The sequence below is a fragment of the Mucor mucedo genome, assembly GCF_025094135.1.
Source record: "Mucor mucedo strain NRRL 3635 chromosome Unknown EV154scaffold_31, whole genome shotgun sequence".
In the NCBI taxonomy this organism is placed as follows: Eukaryota; Fungi; Mucoromycota; class Mucoromycetes; order Mucorales; family Mucoraceae; genus Mucor; species Mucor mucedo.
The window spans coordinates 69,629-84,927 of NW_026252315.1; the positions used below are offsets into that span (position 1 = coordinate 69,629).

At 37.8% G+C, this 15,299-nt stretch overlaps 6 protein-coding genes across 6 annotated transcripts; 3 read left to right on the plus strand and 3 right to left on the minus strand.

Moving 5' to 3' along the window:
- Positions 1-873: 873 nt before the first annotated feature.
- EV154DRAFT_503922 (high-temperature-induced dauer-formation protein-domain-containing protein) lies at positions 874-3,990 on the plus strand. The gene is made up of 11 exons (XM_051600972.1): positions 874-1,005; positions 1,069-1,104; positions 1,171-1,281; positions 1,334-1,586; positions 1,643-2,268; positions 2,319-2,411; positions 2,466-2,556; positions 2,614-2,777; positions 2,839-3,082; positions 3,140-3,513; positions 3,585-3,990. The coding sequence occupies exons 1-11, from the start codon at positions 943-945 to the stop codon at positions 3,933-3,935; spliced, it is 2,406 nt and encodes an 801-aa protein (XP_051459137.1). The 5' UTR covers positions 874-942; the 3' UTR covers positions 3,936-3,990.
- A 68-nt stretch (positions 3,991-4,058) lies between these two features.
- Positions 4,059-5,769, minus strand: EV154DRAFT_462049 (anthranilate synthase component I; the record flags this gene model as incomplete). The annotated part of the gene is made up of 3 exons (XM_051597574.1): positions 5,475-5,769; positions 5,294-5,416; positions 4,059-5,215 (listed from the first exon to the last, which is right to left on the minus strand). The coding sequence occupies exons 1-3, from the start codon at positions 5,686-5,688 to the stop codon at positions 4,059-4,061; spliced, it is 1,494 nt and encodes a 497-aa protein (XP_051459138.1). The 5' UTR covers positions 5,689-5,769.
- A 235-nt stretch (positions 5,770-6,004) lies between these two features.
- Positions 6,005-6,913, minus strand: EV154DRAFT_550454 (uncharacterized protein). Its single transcript, XM_051604926.1, has one exon. The coding sequence runs from the start codon at positions 6,873-6,875 to the stop codon at positions 6,027-6,029; it is 849 nt and encodes a 282-aa protein (XP_051459139.1). The 5' UTR covers positions 6,876-6,913; the 3' UTR covers positions 6,005-6,026.
- A 748-nt stretch (positions 6,914-7,661) lies between these two features.
- EV154DRAFT_418002 (PIN domain-like protein) lies at positions 7,662-8,890 on the plus strand (the record flags this gene model as incomplete). The annotated part of the gene is made up of 4 exons (XM_051595821.1): positions 7,662-7,822; positions 7,879-7,998; positions 8,071-8,194; positions 8,258-8,890. 4 exons carry the CDS (start codon positions 7,662-7,664, stop codon positions 8,888-8,890), a joined length of 1,038 nt encoding a protein of 345 aa, XP_051459140.1.
- Positions 8,891-10,594: 1,704 nt separating this feature from the next.
- On the plus strand, positions 10,595-12,345 carry EV154DRAFT_503927 (PIN domain-like protein). Its single transcript, XM_051600973.1, has 6 exons — positions 10,595-10,873; positions 10,937-11,056; positions 11,125-11,248; positions 11,314-11,646; positions 11,728-12,000; positions 12,067-12,345. The coding sequence occupies exons 1-6, from the start codon at positions 10,710-10,712 to the stop codon at positions 12,262-12,264; spliced, it is 1,212 nt and encodes a 403-aa protein (XP_051459141.1). The 5' UTR covers positions 10,595-10,709; the 3' UTR covers positions 12,265-12,345.
- A 1,003-nt stretch (positions 12,346-13,348) lies between these two features.
- Positions 13,349-15,045, minus strand: EV154DRAFT_440913 (PIN domain-like protein). Its single transcript, XM_051596942.1, has 6 exons — positions 14,763-15,045; positions 14,583-14,702; positions 14,394-14,517; positions 13,997-14,329; positions 13,667-13,939; positions 13,349-13,600 (listed from the first exon to the last, which is right to left on the minus strand). Exons 1-6 carry the CDS (start codon positions 14,924-14,926, stop codon positions 13,415-13,417), a joined length of 1,200 nt encoding a protein of 399 aa, XP_051459142.1. The 5' UTR covers positions 14,927-15,045; the 3' UTR covers positions 13,349-13,414.
- Between the last annotated feature and the right edge of the window lie 254 nt (positions 15,046-15,299).

Consider the following 15,299-nt stretch of genomic DNA (forward strand, 5'->3'; position numbering starts at 1 on the left):
GCCATGGTGTAGGAGTTTTGGGTCCAGAGGATTCTGTTCTGGAGCTCATGCTAGAGATATCCGAAGTAACTTCATTGATTAAACTATACGCGCGTTTTCCTAACACACTGCTAGGAGCTCGTTTGCTCATGGAAGAATCTGACATGCGTTTGTAAAGAACACGGAAGAAAAGGTCAGCAAATTAACACTCCTTATTTATGTAATCCATGCCAATGACAACATTAAGACTGCTTCTTTTTCATTTTTTTTTTTTTATAAATAAATAACAAAAAATGTAACTGAATAATTTCAAGAAAATCAAGGCAATTGTTGTTTTTGACCTTCTTTATAGAATTTCCACTTTTTACTCGATCTCGAGTCACGGATAGAGTTACATGCGTATCAAAAACAGCAGTAACTACAATAAAGTGCCCTTATGAGTAAAGTTTCAAAAGCCTTGCAAACTTGTCCGTTTCGTCTGGGTTAAATTCGGTTTATGTTCAACTTGTGGGTTGTATTTGGCTTTAAAAGACAAGAAATTCTACTAAAAAAAAAAAAAAGAAATGAAGTGCAAAATGCAAGAAAGTGATGATTGTTAATTGGAAAGAAGTTTTAATTGATAAGAAATTAAATTTTGTTTATTTCACACGTATAGTGATCTACAACAAAAAAAGATAAATTTCAGGATTTCAATTCCAGAAAGGCCAGCCATTCCATAAACAGTTGATGTCAATGGCATTTTGTATCGGCTACCATAAACTATGCGATCATCATCGCACTTTTTTATACAACAATCAGTAAAAACGTCATTTTTACAATTGTCTTATTGTTCACATTGATGGAATAAAAAAGGTCTCCGAAATAAATATAAAGTATAATTCTCCCTTTTTTATCTTTCTCTCCTTCTCTCTTTCCTTTCTTACTCTTTTTATTTTTTTTTATTTAGCCCGAATAGAATATTTAATGGGTGCAACCGATAGTAAATTAGCTTTCAGAAAAGGTGTTTTCCGTTTATTTGAAGAAAGAGTAAGTTTTCGCCTCTTTTTTTTGTTATTTTCAAGTAGAAGGTAGCTTTAACTCTTCAATTAGAATGTACCTATAACCGCAGATGACTATTGGACTTTGGTAAAATAATAAAAACTACTACTACAAAAAAAAAAACAGTCTTTGTTTAATGTTGATTAATTCTAGTTTTGGACATTACCTGAATCCGTTGACGATGTATATACTTTGGTCGGTTCTACCGACATTAGAAAAACCAGAGATGGCGCAAGAGAGAATCTCGAGACTTTAATTGATAAGGTAATGATAATGAGATGGAAAATTAAAAATTTAAAACTTACCCCGTTAAAAGGTGATGGACCAAATGGATGCACAATTACACTCTAGTTCAGCACTTCAGATTCCATATCTACTCAACTGTTGTCGCGTATTAACTCGAATTATGCCTTATGTATTTGAAAGTCCAGAGTGCGCAGAGTGGGAAGAAAAGTTCTTTTGGACACCAAGATTAATTGAAAAATCAGATTCATCACCCACTGAAACAGACGGAAAGAAGGCTACACAGTATATAACATTACCACCTAGAGCTGAGGTCCTGATAACCTGTGAGTTTTTCTTTGTGTATTCAGCATTTTGGGCCTTCACTAACTAGACTCCCTAGTAACTTTGCAGGCATTGTTTTTGGCAGGATTTACTTTACCACCCACAATGGGCACAGGAGAATCTCGAGTGAATTATGTGATCTGGGAAACAGGCGTAGGATCCTCTACACCTATCGGATCCTCCAGAGATAATGATATGAACCGAACCGAAGTACTCCGACTCTTAACCGTCTTGCTTTCTCGATCCATGTACACTCCTCCGCCCCAAATATTGGCCAAGGATGACAAATGGCTACAGTACATGGTAAGCAGAACAGAGCGAAAAGTTGTGCTTGCCTTCCTGTGTAGTATGATCAATACTGCATGCAAATTTAATCCTATGGGTTGGACAGCCGTTCCTTATAATCACATCATGTACACCGACCCAAGGGAACAATTGGTAGCTCTTTGTTTGCGTGTCTTGTTGATCGTTCTGGATTATAGATCACCTGATATCATTCATCTTAATGGCTCCAATGAATCAGATGCATTTGCCAAAGTACCATCACAACCTCAAGTGGACACTCGGGATCAGCCCGAAACAATGGAGAACGCCTTCCGATATTATTTGTCAAAGTTACACAGGGCTCAAGATTTTCAATTTTTAATAGATGGCATTTACAGAATATTAAGTAGTCCTATGCAGGTAACCCGAGAAAAAAAAAACTCGCAGTATGTTGCTGATCCTTTTACTAGACTTTGAACAGTTATTTGCCTGGTACTTCCAAAAGAGTCAGATATCATGTAGAAATGATGATGTTGTGTTGGAAGTTATTGGAGATGAATGGGGTAAGTACGGGAATATTCATGGTATAAGAGAGGGTTAATTTATCATGTATAAAGCGATTTAGAAGTTATCTGATGGAAACGGAAAGAGCATTGGACCTCATGATTGTTCTCCTCTTCTATGCCAGTGAAAACAAGCTCGATCCATGTAGGTTGCACATTTCATATACCATCACCTAGTTCTCATCTTCTCCTTTTTTTATAGCGCAAGTGGGACTTGTTCGTATGTGTTCATTTATCCTTCAAACACTCTCTTCAGATAGAACATTTAGTGACAAGCTAAACAAGCAATTTGAAGGTCATGCATCACTTCCAGTTAATATACGATTGCCTAATTTCCAAGGATCCTACGCCAATTATTTGATTTTGGTAAGACACAAATGGATATGAAAAACAACGAAATGCACTTGCTAATGCGATAGAAAATCAGACCATTTTTTCTTTGATCGCAACTTCTCGAGGAACATTATCCACATTGTATCCTGCATTCATCAAGATTATTACAAACATATCGCCCTATCTAAAGAATTTATCTGCATTGACATCAAACAAATTAGTCTCTCTATTCAGCTCCATGTCCGCCCCTGGATTTTTGTTGGCTGATGAATCCAATCACCATTTAATAGAGTATTTACTTGAAGCATTGAACAATACCATACAATTCCAATTTTCCAGTAACTATTTTTTTTGCAAACTTATTCAATACACTAAACGCTAACCTATAATATTAGATAATCCCAATTTAATCTATGCTATACTTCGCAACCACCAAAAATTTCAAAAATTGGCCGAGTTTAGTCTAGATAATGCATTGATCGAGATCGAAAGACTACGTCAGTCAAAAGAAGCAGCTACACACAGATTACCAAGACACTCCATCGACGAAGCAGCAGCGGGTGCTTCACCAGATTCTACAGCTAGTTTACCTTTATCCGAAAAGGCCAAAGGTAAACTACCAGAAGCATCTCTCTCGCGTGTCTCTAGTACATCTAGTATCCCTCCTGCTACCAATTCACCAATGAGACAATCCAGTGTCTCTTCTGTCCTATCTACTACAAGCCTCCTACCTGGTGCTAAGAATGGATTTATTCCCACAGATGACTGGGTAAGTTTGCTCATAACGTCTTTTTATAATGCATTTATAAAAACTAATGCACCCCCGAAAAAAACTATCAGATTTATCAATGGCATTCTCGTCTTCCGCTAGATACAATCTCATCCTTAATACAAGAGTTATTACCCAAGGTTGAATCTGAAAATATGAGTAATGAGCAAATCATTGATTTCTTACGAGGCGTATCTAGTTCGGATATCTTACCACCGGCTCATGCAGTATGTATTCGTAAATTCCTTTGGTGTGATGCACTAGTGATTTGGTTCCGTAGTATGTTATGGGGTCAAACTTATATTTCATCCGTATCTCACTATGGACCCTGGAATAACACATACATCAAGTTATTTCATATCAAGCAACAACAGCCCACTGAACCCATTGCCTCTCCTCGTAACTCCATCAACACACCATAAATCCTTTCCTATCTACTTCCTTTTTCATCTCTTGTAATATATTGTCGCTTCCCACTCTTTCTTTTTTTTTGTTTTTGTTTTTTTTGCTTAAATACATAATCTTTATTATTATTATTATTATTATTATTGCTTAGCCTGTTGTTGGTCGTAAATTTTACGTTCACATTGATCAATAGTAGCCAAATTAGAGCCCATCTTATTCATGGTCTCAATGTATTCATCATGTTCAACGGAATCATAGACAATACCGCCACCCGCTTGTAAGTAAGCCACACCATCTTTAAAAACCATAGTACGAATAGCAATACAAGTATCTAATCCACCCGAGTAATCAAAGTAACCCACTGAACCAGCATAGATACCTCTCTTTTCCTTTTCCAATTCACGAATCAATTTAACTGCTCTAATCTTGGGAGCTCCCGACACAGTACCAGCAGGGAAGATGGCACGGAACGCATCAAATGGAGTTTTATCATCACGTAATTCGCCCGACACATTAGAAACAATGTGCATGACATGAGAATATAACTCGATTTCCATCAATTTATCCACCTTGACTGATTCGGGTTTACAAATACGGTTGATGTCATTACGACCTAAATCAACCAGCATGACATGCTCGGCACGCTCCTTGGGATCGCTTAATAAATCTTTAGCTAAAGCCTTGTCTTCCTCAGGGGTCTTTCCTCGCTTTCGTGTACCGGCAATAGGATGTGTGAAAGCAATGCCATCTTGTACTTTAGTCAACATCTCGGGAGAAGCACCGACAATAGTAAATCCCTTCAAATTCATATAAAACATGTAAGGAGAGGGATTCAAGGACCGCAAGTGACGATACACGTTAAATGGATGAAGGTCGGTAGGACGAGCTAAACGTTGAGAAGGAACGGCTTGGAAGATATCACCTTCCTTGATATGATGCTTCAAGGTACTTACAAAACCCTTATAACCATCTTCACCCACATTAGATACGGCTTCTTTACCTAAAGTAACCGGTCCTTGAGGAACACGAGGGATACGTTCTTCATTTAAGAGTGAAAGTGTGGTTTCAATCTCTTCCGCTGCCTTAGTGTATTCCTTTTCTACTTCAATAGGGTCCGTAGCATCACTACGGAAATGAGACACGACATTGACAATTTGACGCACACGGTCAAAGATGACGAGAGTATCACACATCATGAAAATGGCATCAGGAATACCTAAAGGATCATCAAGGTCGCCTGTAATACTTGGCTCGAAATATTGATAACAGTCAAAACCAATGTAACCCACAGCACCACCTACACACACATTTTCCTTGCTTTGTTAGAAAGTTTATATACGGGAAACCCCTAAAAAGTATATATATAATCTTTTACCAGTAAAACTTGGGAGTCCGGGCACTTTGACATATTTAATATCAGCTAACTCCTTTTGAATGGGGACAAGAGGATCGCCATGAACAGCTTCATCTTTACCCACCTTGATCAACTTGTAAGGATCTATTCTTTTTCTATGTTAATAAACACTATTTTCTTTGGTTTATATACAGAAGCGTACCTGAGCCGATAAATGAGTAACGACTAATGTTTTCGCCTCCTTCCACAGACTCAAACAAGAATGAATAATCGCAACGATCCGCGACTTTCAAGTAGGCTGAAACAGGTGTCAAAAAATCAGCTTCTAATTCAGCATAAATAGGAATGGTGTTTCCTTTGCCAGCAGATACAATAGCTTGGACTTCTTCGAGTGTAGGTTTTAATTTCAAGGACATGATTTGGGATGTTTTAGGAAAGAAAAAGAGAGAGAATTGGGGTTTATCTCTCGTAAAAACTCAGTTCTCATATTTATGCTCCCCTCAACTTCCAACACCCTATCCTCCACAATGACTCATTCCACGTGATGTGCAAATCACCTCTCTATTTTTTTTTCTTGTGTAATCTATCAATTTGACTCTTTCTGACACTTTTGGCTTGAAATCTGTCAAAAAGATTACATTTATATCTTGGCTTTTTATCAGCATGATCGGTCAATTGGATTTAAGGCCGATGGACCACTGAGTTACTAAAACGGAGTGTGTAAAGGTATATGCGTTAAAAAAAAAAATCATTTTTATTCAATGGTGTATCTCCCCACTTCACCAATAAGCTGATATCCAATCTTGGTATACATATTGTTATGGGGATCTTGAGACCCTTTAATAAACAAAGTCGCATACTTGAATTCTTGCAAGAACAATTCTGTACACATGGCCACGCATGCGCCTCCGAATCCTTGGTGCCTATACTTGGGAGGCGTATATACATAAGCTACTGAGCATCCCTCATTCAATGATCTCCGTTTCCATGTCATTGACACTGGTATATTATCCGCAAATAGCAAGTATGCATTTCCACTCTCAATGGTACTACAACACATTTGGTCTATATCCACACCCATCACTCGAACCAAGTCGGGTGATGCGTCATGTAAAAAGCCTTGGGTATATTCCCGTAACACAGAAAAATCATCAGAGGTAGCTTGCTTTAATATCGCTGTCTTCTTGAGAGCTAAAGATCTTGGCGACCATTGTACTTGCTTAATTATGTGACTCCACATCTGGTCCACACATTTTGTGGTGCGATTGGCTTCCTTCATCACTTTTTTTATAACACCGAGCGAAGGTTCGTAAGCAAAGAAGGCTTGAAAGGAAAAGTCAGCGGCCAAAATATCGGAGACAAGCATCTGAACAGCGTCTACATCCTTGCTATAAGAAGTGTAAAGAAAAGAGTCTTGAATAGCGTACAAGGCAAATACCACAGTGTTGGTAGCATCCAAGACAGCGCTATAATAACATGCCCTGTCTTTTGGCAAAGAGCTTAGAAAAACAGAGTTATAAGCTTCCTTTTCCTGCAAGTGAGGTCCTGTCGCTTGTAAAAAATCTGCCCCAGTTTTGTAATGCTCTATAATATATTTAGCCATTTTTTGTTAAACTGAAAATAAGAGTTGTTAAATAAAAAGAAAAAATATTTGTGCTGTTTAAATAATTGTTGCCTTTTGTGAGTCATGACTTTAAATTCTTTTAAAAATCTGTGTCCATATGACTCACCATAAATACAACTCTGCTATCATTATTCTAATAAAAGGACAAAGTATAATCTATTTTTCAGTAAAAAGATAAAGGAAATGGCTGTGATTCAAGGCTTGCATTTATGAACTATAATTCATGCAAGACAGGTAAATGAAACATAATAACAGCCGGTATGATAAGCTATTGCAATTGATTGACAAATAACGCCGCATGGACTTGAAGACGGCCATACTATCATGTTCCAAATATTTTATACACATCACTATTCAGGTAGATATATGGGATGAGGTAGCTATTGACATGAGAGTTTTTCCCTCAAGTTTTGAAGTCCGGATAGAGGGCGGTTTCACCAGCAGTACACTTAAATTGCACGTATCTTTTGGCTGCCCCAAAGTAAAATTGGGCTGTCCCTAAGCTTTCAAATCTTATTGGCTTGACGATGCGCAGCAATATTGAGTCGCCGTTTAAACACATCTGTGACGTGTTATAAATTACATTTTTTTGAGACATTTTTTTTTTGTTTTTATTACTGTTTTTATTCACTATAGTTACAAGTATATTTCTTTTTCGCGTAATATTCAACCTGTCCTGTAACAACCAACTAGCACCCAAGAAAAAAACCACTTACGAAACACAACAGAAAGAATACTTTTTTAAACTCGTTTTTACACAACGACATGGGAATTAAAGGTTTAATCCCTTTATTAAAACCAATCCAAAAGGATATTCACATCAAGGAGTATGCTGGACAAACAGTAGCCGTGGACGGCCATTGCTGGTTGCACCGTGGTTCGTTTGGTTGCGCTTCTCTACTTGCACGAGGCGTGCCTACTAAGGCGTAAGTTCCATATATAAAAAATTATTATGGCGGGTTACTGAATTATCTTTTTGTAGCTACGTGACTTACTTTATGCACATGGTAAACATGTTGCTTTTTAATAGGGTGACTCCCATAATAGTCTTTGACGGTCAACGATTGCCTATCAAAAGCGTTACCAACGAGGCTCGTTCCAAGTAAGTATTCTTTTACAGTACACAGACAGGCTATAAAAATCGGAAATCTAATTTCTGTATGTATAATAATAGGCTCCGTAAAGAAAAACGCGAACTAGGCCTGTCATTGTTTGACAAAAAGCGCGTGGGTGAAGCGGAAAAATGCTTCCAGCAAGCTATCAGCATCACTCCGGCTATGGTAGCCAACGTGATCGAGGTTCGTCTATTACACATTAATCCATAAGAGTCCCTAAAACTAAATTGGTCATTTTTTTAATAGGAACTCGACAAGCTGAATGTTCAGCACATTGTTTCGCCTTACGAGGCTGATCCTCAACTTACCTTCTTGGTGAAGTCCGGGCTTGCAAGTGCTGTTATCACCGAGGACTCTGATTTGTTGGCGTTCGGTGCTTCGCGCGTAATTGTGAAGATGGACCGCTTTGGACAGGGCACACAAGTAGTCCATACCGATATGTTCAGCAATGCGTTGTGCATGCGACATTTCACTCCGGAGACTTTCCGATACGTATGTATTCTTTCCGGTTGCGACTACCTTTCTTCTTTGCCAGGAATCGGGTTAAAGAAGGCACAAGATATCGTAAGACGAGGCCAAAATACTCCACGTATTTTTTTGGCTTTGTTACGAACTCATGCGATGGATGAGGTGGAGGAGTACAAGGAAGAATACCTGAAGGCTGATGCGGCATTCTTATACCAGTTCGTGTTCGATCCTGCCTCCCGCACTTACAAGCGCTTGAATCCTCTTCCAAAGGATATTAAGGTCGATCATTTGGTTGGTTTGGGCGAGTCGCCTCAAAATCGTTCTGTCGATATCCTGAAATCGAACGGAGCCATTCATCTGGACACGGCAGATTATACCAAGGAGAACGATGATGTAAGTAGAACAGTTTAAAGATGACTGGTAGACCTTTTATACTTACCTCTTTTACATGTAGCCTTTTGAAGAGTTGGAGGATTCTGAGTTTAAAGAGCTTGAGTTTGATGAAGCGGTGTTAAAGGATGTTGAAGGTATTTTGGGTAAGGTAGATCCTATCGTGAAGAAGGAGACCAAGCCTGCTCGTCCCACCCGTCCCACTGACGAACAGATTGCGAAAGTCCTCCTTGAGTCAATCAACGGAGACTTTTTTAGCACGCCTCCTGACGAAAAGACAGTTGCAACCTTCCCACCAACTGCACCTCCACCAACAGCCGAAAAAAAGGTTTCTTTATCCAAAGATTCTTTACCACCAGCACCACCGGCTAAAAACAATATGATCAAGGAGACATCGCCACCACCTTCTGTTACTTCTTGTTTCCCTCTCTCTCGCCCTCATTGCCCATTACCACCACCATCACCACCCAGACCAAAGTTCCCTCTTTCTCGTCCGCCTTGTCCCATCCCACCACCATCACCACCGGCACTTAGAATACCAAAGCCCTTCTCTTCTCCTCTTCCCCCACAAGTACCGGTATCATCCTCGCCAACACCGACATCAACATCAACATCATCCTCAACAACAACAACAGCATCAGCACCAACACCAACAACGGCCATTCCTCCAAAAAAGCCGAACCCTTTTGACAAGCACAGGAGCAAATTCACTCCTTATCCCAACCCCCCACCTGCTCAAAAGGCAAGAAAACCCTTGGTCCGGGATGCTTTTAAAAACGGGTTTGTTAACCCATTCGCTGGAATAGAGCCACCGGTATGGGTCTCTAATTACAGAGACCCTTTTGCCAACATGCCGCTTCCTTTCGGACGTGAGGCAAAGCGAAAGCACGAGGACGAGGATAGGGAAAAGGACCCAAAGTCTCAACGTTTGTAAATACCGCTTTTCTTCCTTTTCCCTCTTTCCTCTCTTTTTTCGTTTCCTTTCTCTTTTTTCGTTTTCTTTCTCTTTTTTCTTTTCTTTTCTTTGTATATAGTTTATATTTCTTTAGTTTACGTTGCTTCTTTTTTTTTACATATAATAAAATTCACTTTATGAAGCAACCTTAAATTAGGTTTTGAATTAACTGGGATGGCGTAGACAAGATGGTAACACTTACCTAATTGATGTTGCACAGCATTATAGAATCGAGTATTGGTTACACTGCTTATTAAAATAGATGATGAGATAATATTTATACTGGGCTGAGGAGACTATTAGCTGATGTAAGAAATTTTTTTTTTTTTTTTTTTTGCATGTAAACCATGTGTACGAATTAAGATGTTGCAGTACCATGCTGTTGCCTTTCAAATAATTCGATTCGGGCTTTTTTACGATTGACAATCATGGAAAATGTGGAATATCCATACGTGTGCTATCCTTAGACACCTGGAGGACCAGATTACATTGTACGGCAAGTTCACATCCAATATCAACTGAAAGGAAAAGGGTGTATTCCATTTAGTTTAAAGTATCTCTTTATTAAACCGAGTCAAATTCAAGACAAACTTAAAGTAGGTTTACATATTCTTTGTTGTGTATGCATGTTTGTAAAGCCTTGTGGAAAGTCAGTGCTGTCGTGTAGCAACAAATCCAATTAAATGACGTGACTGTTATTTATTTGTTTTCATATAAATTTAGCTTTGCAAGTTTTTTTTTTTTTTTTTTTTTTTTTTTTTCACACCTACAATATTTCCAGCCAGTTTACCTTATTATTCAATTTTTATTAAACTTCGAAATCAACAGCAGCTGAAATACACCTATTAAGAAATTTTCACTTTACTGAAAAAAGATAACAACAAAATGAAGGGAATTCAACAATTGTCCCCATTGTTAGAAAAAGTTCAAAAACCAATTCACATCAAGGAATTCAGTGGAAAACGCGTGGCCATTGATGGTCATGGCTGGTTGCTCGCCGGAGCGCTCCCTCATGCCTCTGAACTTGCAAGAGGTGTTGAAACAAATGAGTTAGTATAAAAAAAACTTGGTTGACAAAAAAAAAAAAATACTCAATTCTCAAACTTCAATAGTTATGTTACGTTTTTTATTGGCCTTATCACTATGTTACGCCTCAATAATGTTACTCCTGTCGTTGTCTTTAAAGGTCAAACCTTACCCATGAAGCAGAACATGGAAAATGTCAAGACAAAGTAAGTCATATTCTTTTCTTGTTACAAATAACTTTTCTCTAACACCCTCCCTTTTTTTTTGCAAAAAGACAACGTAGGGCATTGATTGAAAGAGGAAACAAATTGTATGAAGAAGGCAAGCTCACCCACGCCAAAAACTGTTACGAAAAGGCGTTTGTTGTAACCCAAACAATGGTTGCAAAGATTATTAGGGTACAGCAACAATATTTTTTCCCTTCTAGATGTTTATATTAAACCAAAACTCTATTTATTTATAGGAGCTTGACCAATTAAAGGTTCAACATGTTGTGGCACCTTACGAAAGCGAGCCTCAACTTGCTTACATGCTGATGGAGAAGCAAGTCGATGTTGTAATCACTGACAAGGCGGATGTGTTGGCGTTTGGAGCCTCCAAAGTGATCTTCAACATGGATCGCCAAGGTCATGGTCAATTTGTTGATCAGTGTCGTCTTTTAAGAACCATGGGTTTAAATGCATACCAATTCAGATACCTATGTATCTTGTCTGGTTCAGACATCCTTTCTGCTTTGCCCGGTGTTAAATTTAAAACAGCCTTTGGTATGGTCAGAAGACATACTACCATTGATGAGGTAAACAAAACGATAGAAAAAAAGCCTCCTTTTTTTTGTTATTTATTTATTAACATGGACTAATACATTTATGGAAAACAGCTTTTAACCTTGGTACAAAAGAGATTTGAGAAACGAATTGCCGACAACTACACCAGACGTTTCAAGCAAGTTAATGATGCACACATGTATCAATTTGTTTACAATATGAACATGAATGTGTATAAGAGAATGAATAATGTGCCTAAGGACATCATTATTGAGGATCCTGGCAAGTCACCGGATTATCTCAACATCCCAATGCTTCGTACGAATAACGCCATTGTGATTGATCCTTTGGATATCATTCGAGATGAAAACAAGGAGAACCTCTGGGTAATTAATTAACCTTATCTTTAGCCCTTTTTCGTATTAACCAACCTTTTTCTTTTATATTTTTAGCCCTGGGATGCCGTTGTATATGCTGTATCCGGACAATACCGAAAGGTGTCCAAGGAACATGGATATACAACCATTCAAAAGATCGAGCCAAAATCCAGTGCAAGATCAATACCATTGGAATTCAAACAATATACCCCAGAATTAAAGAGAAAAAGCTCCTTTACCAACACCAGCAAGACAAAAAGTCGCCGCCTGTAAAGGCTGGTATAATTTTTTTAAGTAATAACTAGTAATAAATAAGCATTTGTAAATATAAAAAAAAGTATAATGATAAAAAAAGATGTTTAAATGTTGTTGTAATCTTAAGGCATTGTTGGAATACCAAAGGCAAAGTGATGTCCAAAAGCTTTTTAGTTGCAAGCTATCATTGATGAAAATGCATCATTTAAACATTGCTAAATTCTACATTATTAAGCGCAGAGGAATAGAGTGGAAATATGTCAAATTATGATATGTCAGCTGGGGGTCATTATGCTACGGCCTTTGACTACTTAACATATGTATGTCCAGTGACTAGACCAATCCTTAAAGTAAACATTTGATTGGACGGATTAAATGTATTAGAGATTCTCACAAGAAGGACTTTATTGCGTTCATCAAAAATAATGGTCAAACAGGACAATTCTGCTTTTGCGAAACTTAGAAGTAACTAACATTGTCTTTTTTATGAGGTTATAAGTCAAAGGACTTATCGAGCTGTCTTTAATACACGCATGCTTCCTTGCTTTGTCTTGTACAACATATAAGCAATCTGTTTACAGTCAAGCATGTGAAGAATTAATGGAATAGCCAGTCCAAAGCATTAGCACAATGATGCATAAATTCACCAAGCGTCCCAAAAGCAATCGTATGAGAAAAGGGCCATGTACCATAACTAGGCTCAAGGTTCATCAAGACGGGCCCTTAAGCCAAATCTCCAAACGACTGCCAACAATTGATCAATGATGATGTTTGATATCGTAACTATTTATGATAATAAAACCAGGTTTTGTCTATTTGAAATAACTGACCACATTCATTTACGCTTATTATTTTAGAAAAAAAGGAGTTGTTATCTATGTAGCTGCATATCATACAAACATACATTACAATAAACCTATCACAGGGAGAAATGACAAGCGGGTTGTTGGTTACGCATTTCACTTATAACTAATGCATTTCCATCGATGACTGTTCGGAAATAAAAAGTCTTAGACAACATTTTGCCTTTTGGTATTTCGACAAGCCATTAAGATTACGACAACATTCAAACATCCTTTTTTATCATGATACCTTTCTTTATATTTACAAAGGCCTTATTTATTATTTATTATTATTATTACTATTTGAAAGAAAAAGATGCCATCTTTTATAAGCGACGACTTTTTGTCTTATTGGTATTGATGAAGGAGCTTTTTCTCTTTGATTCCGGGGTATATGTTTTAAATTCCAATGGTATTGATCTTGCACTGGATTTTGGCTCGATCTTGTGGATGGTTGTATATCCAAGTCCCTTGGACACCTTTTGGTATTGTCCGGATACAGCATCCCAGGGCTAAAAATATAAAAGAAAAAGGTTGGTTAATACGAAAAAGGGCTAAAGATAAGGTTAATTAATTACCCAGAGGTTCTCCTTATTTTCATCTCTGATGACATCCAAGGGATCAATCACAATGGCGTTGTTTGTGCGAAGCATTGGGATATCAAGGTAATCCGGTGTCTTGCCAGGATCTTGGATAGTGATACCATTTGGTACAGCATACATTCGTCTGTAAACGTTCAAGTTCATATTGTATACGAATTGATACATGTGTGCATCGTTAATTTTCTTGAAACGTTTTGTATAGTTGTCTGCAATTCGTTTCTGGTATTTTTTTTGTACTGCGGCCAAAAGCTATTGTACAAGAATGTATTAGTCTATGTAAATAAATAAAAAAATTGTTTTATTTACCTCATCAATAGTACGGTGTCTTCGGACCATACCGAGAGCTGTTTTAAACGCAACACCAGGTAAAGCAGAAAAAGCATCTGAGCCAGACAAGATACAGAGGTGTATGAACTGATATGCATTTAAGCCCACCAATCTTAAAAGACGACATTGATCAACAAATTGGCCATGACCATTGCGATCCATGCCGCGGACCACCTTGGAAGCACCATATGCCAACACCTCGGTCTTGTCCGAAATTACAGCATCGACTTGCTTTTCCATCAGCATGTAAGCAAGTTGAGGCTCGCTTTCGTAAGGTGCCACAACATGTTGAACCTTTAATCGGTCAAGCTCCTATAAATGTATAGAATTTCGGTTAAGATAAACATCTAGAAGGGAACGATTTTTGTTGCTGTACCCTAATAATCTTTGCAACCATTGTTTGGGTTACAACAAACGCCCTTTCATAACATTTTTTGGCGTTGGTGACCTTGCCTTTTTCATACAGATTGTTTCCCCTTTCGATCAACGTCTTTCGTTGCCTTTTTGAAAAAAAGGAGGTGTTAAAGAAAAGCTAGTGTGTAGGTGAGAAAAGAATATGACTTACTTTGTCTTGACATTTTCCATGTGCTGCTTCATGGGTAATGTTTGGCCGTTGAAGACAACGATTGGAGTGACATTGTTGAGGCGTAGCATACTGATGAGACCAATAAAAAACGTAATGTAACTATCGAAGTTTGAGAATTGAGTATTTTTTTTTCGTCAACCAAGTTTTTTTTATACTAACTCATTTGTTTCAACACCTCTTGCAAGTTCAGAGGCATGAGGGAGAGCTCCAGCGAGTAACCAGCCATGACCATCCACAGCCACGCGTTTTCCACTGAGCTCCTTAATATGGATTGGCTTTTGAACCTTTTCCAACAATGGGGACAATGCATGAATTCCCTTCATGTGGTTGATGTTAATCTTTTTTTAGGGTAAATAAAACTTCGATAATAAGTCGTGATTTAGTTGCTATTGGTTTCGTTGTTGAATAAAAGTTTAATAATAAGGTATTCAGACTAAAAATATCGCAGGTGAGAAAAAAACAAAAACCTGCAAAACTTTATTTTTATGTGGAAACAAATAGATGACAGTCACATTATTTCAAGTGGTTTTGGTGCTACACAACAAGCACTGACTTTCCACTCAAGGTTCTACAAAGATGAGAAGTTCTTGTTATGCATATACAACAAAGAATTTTATTACTTGGTTTTTGTCTTACTTTAAATCCGACGTAAAAAGGTTGGTTTGCAATAATCAGTAAAGATCAAATCTTTCTCTG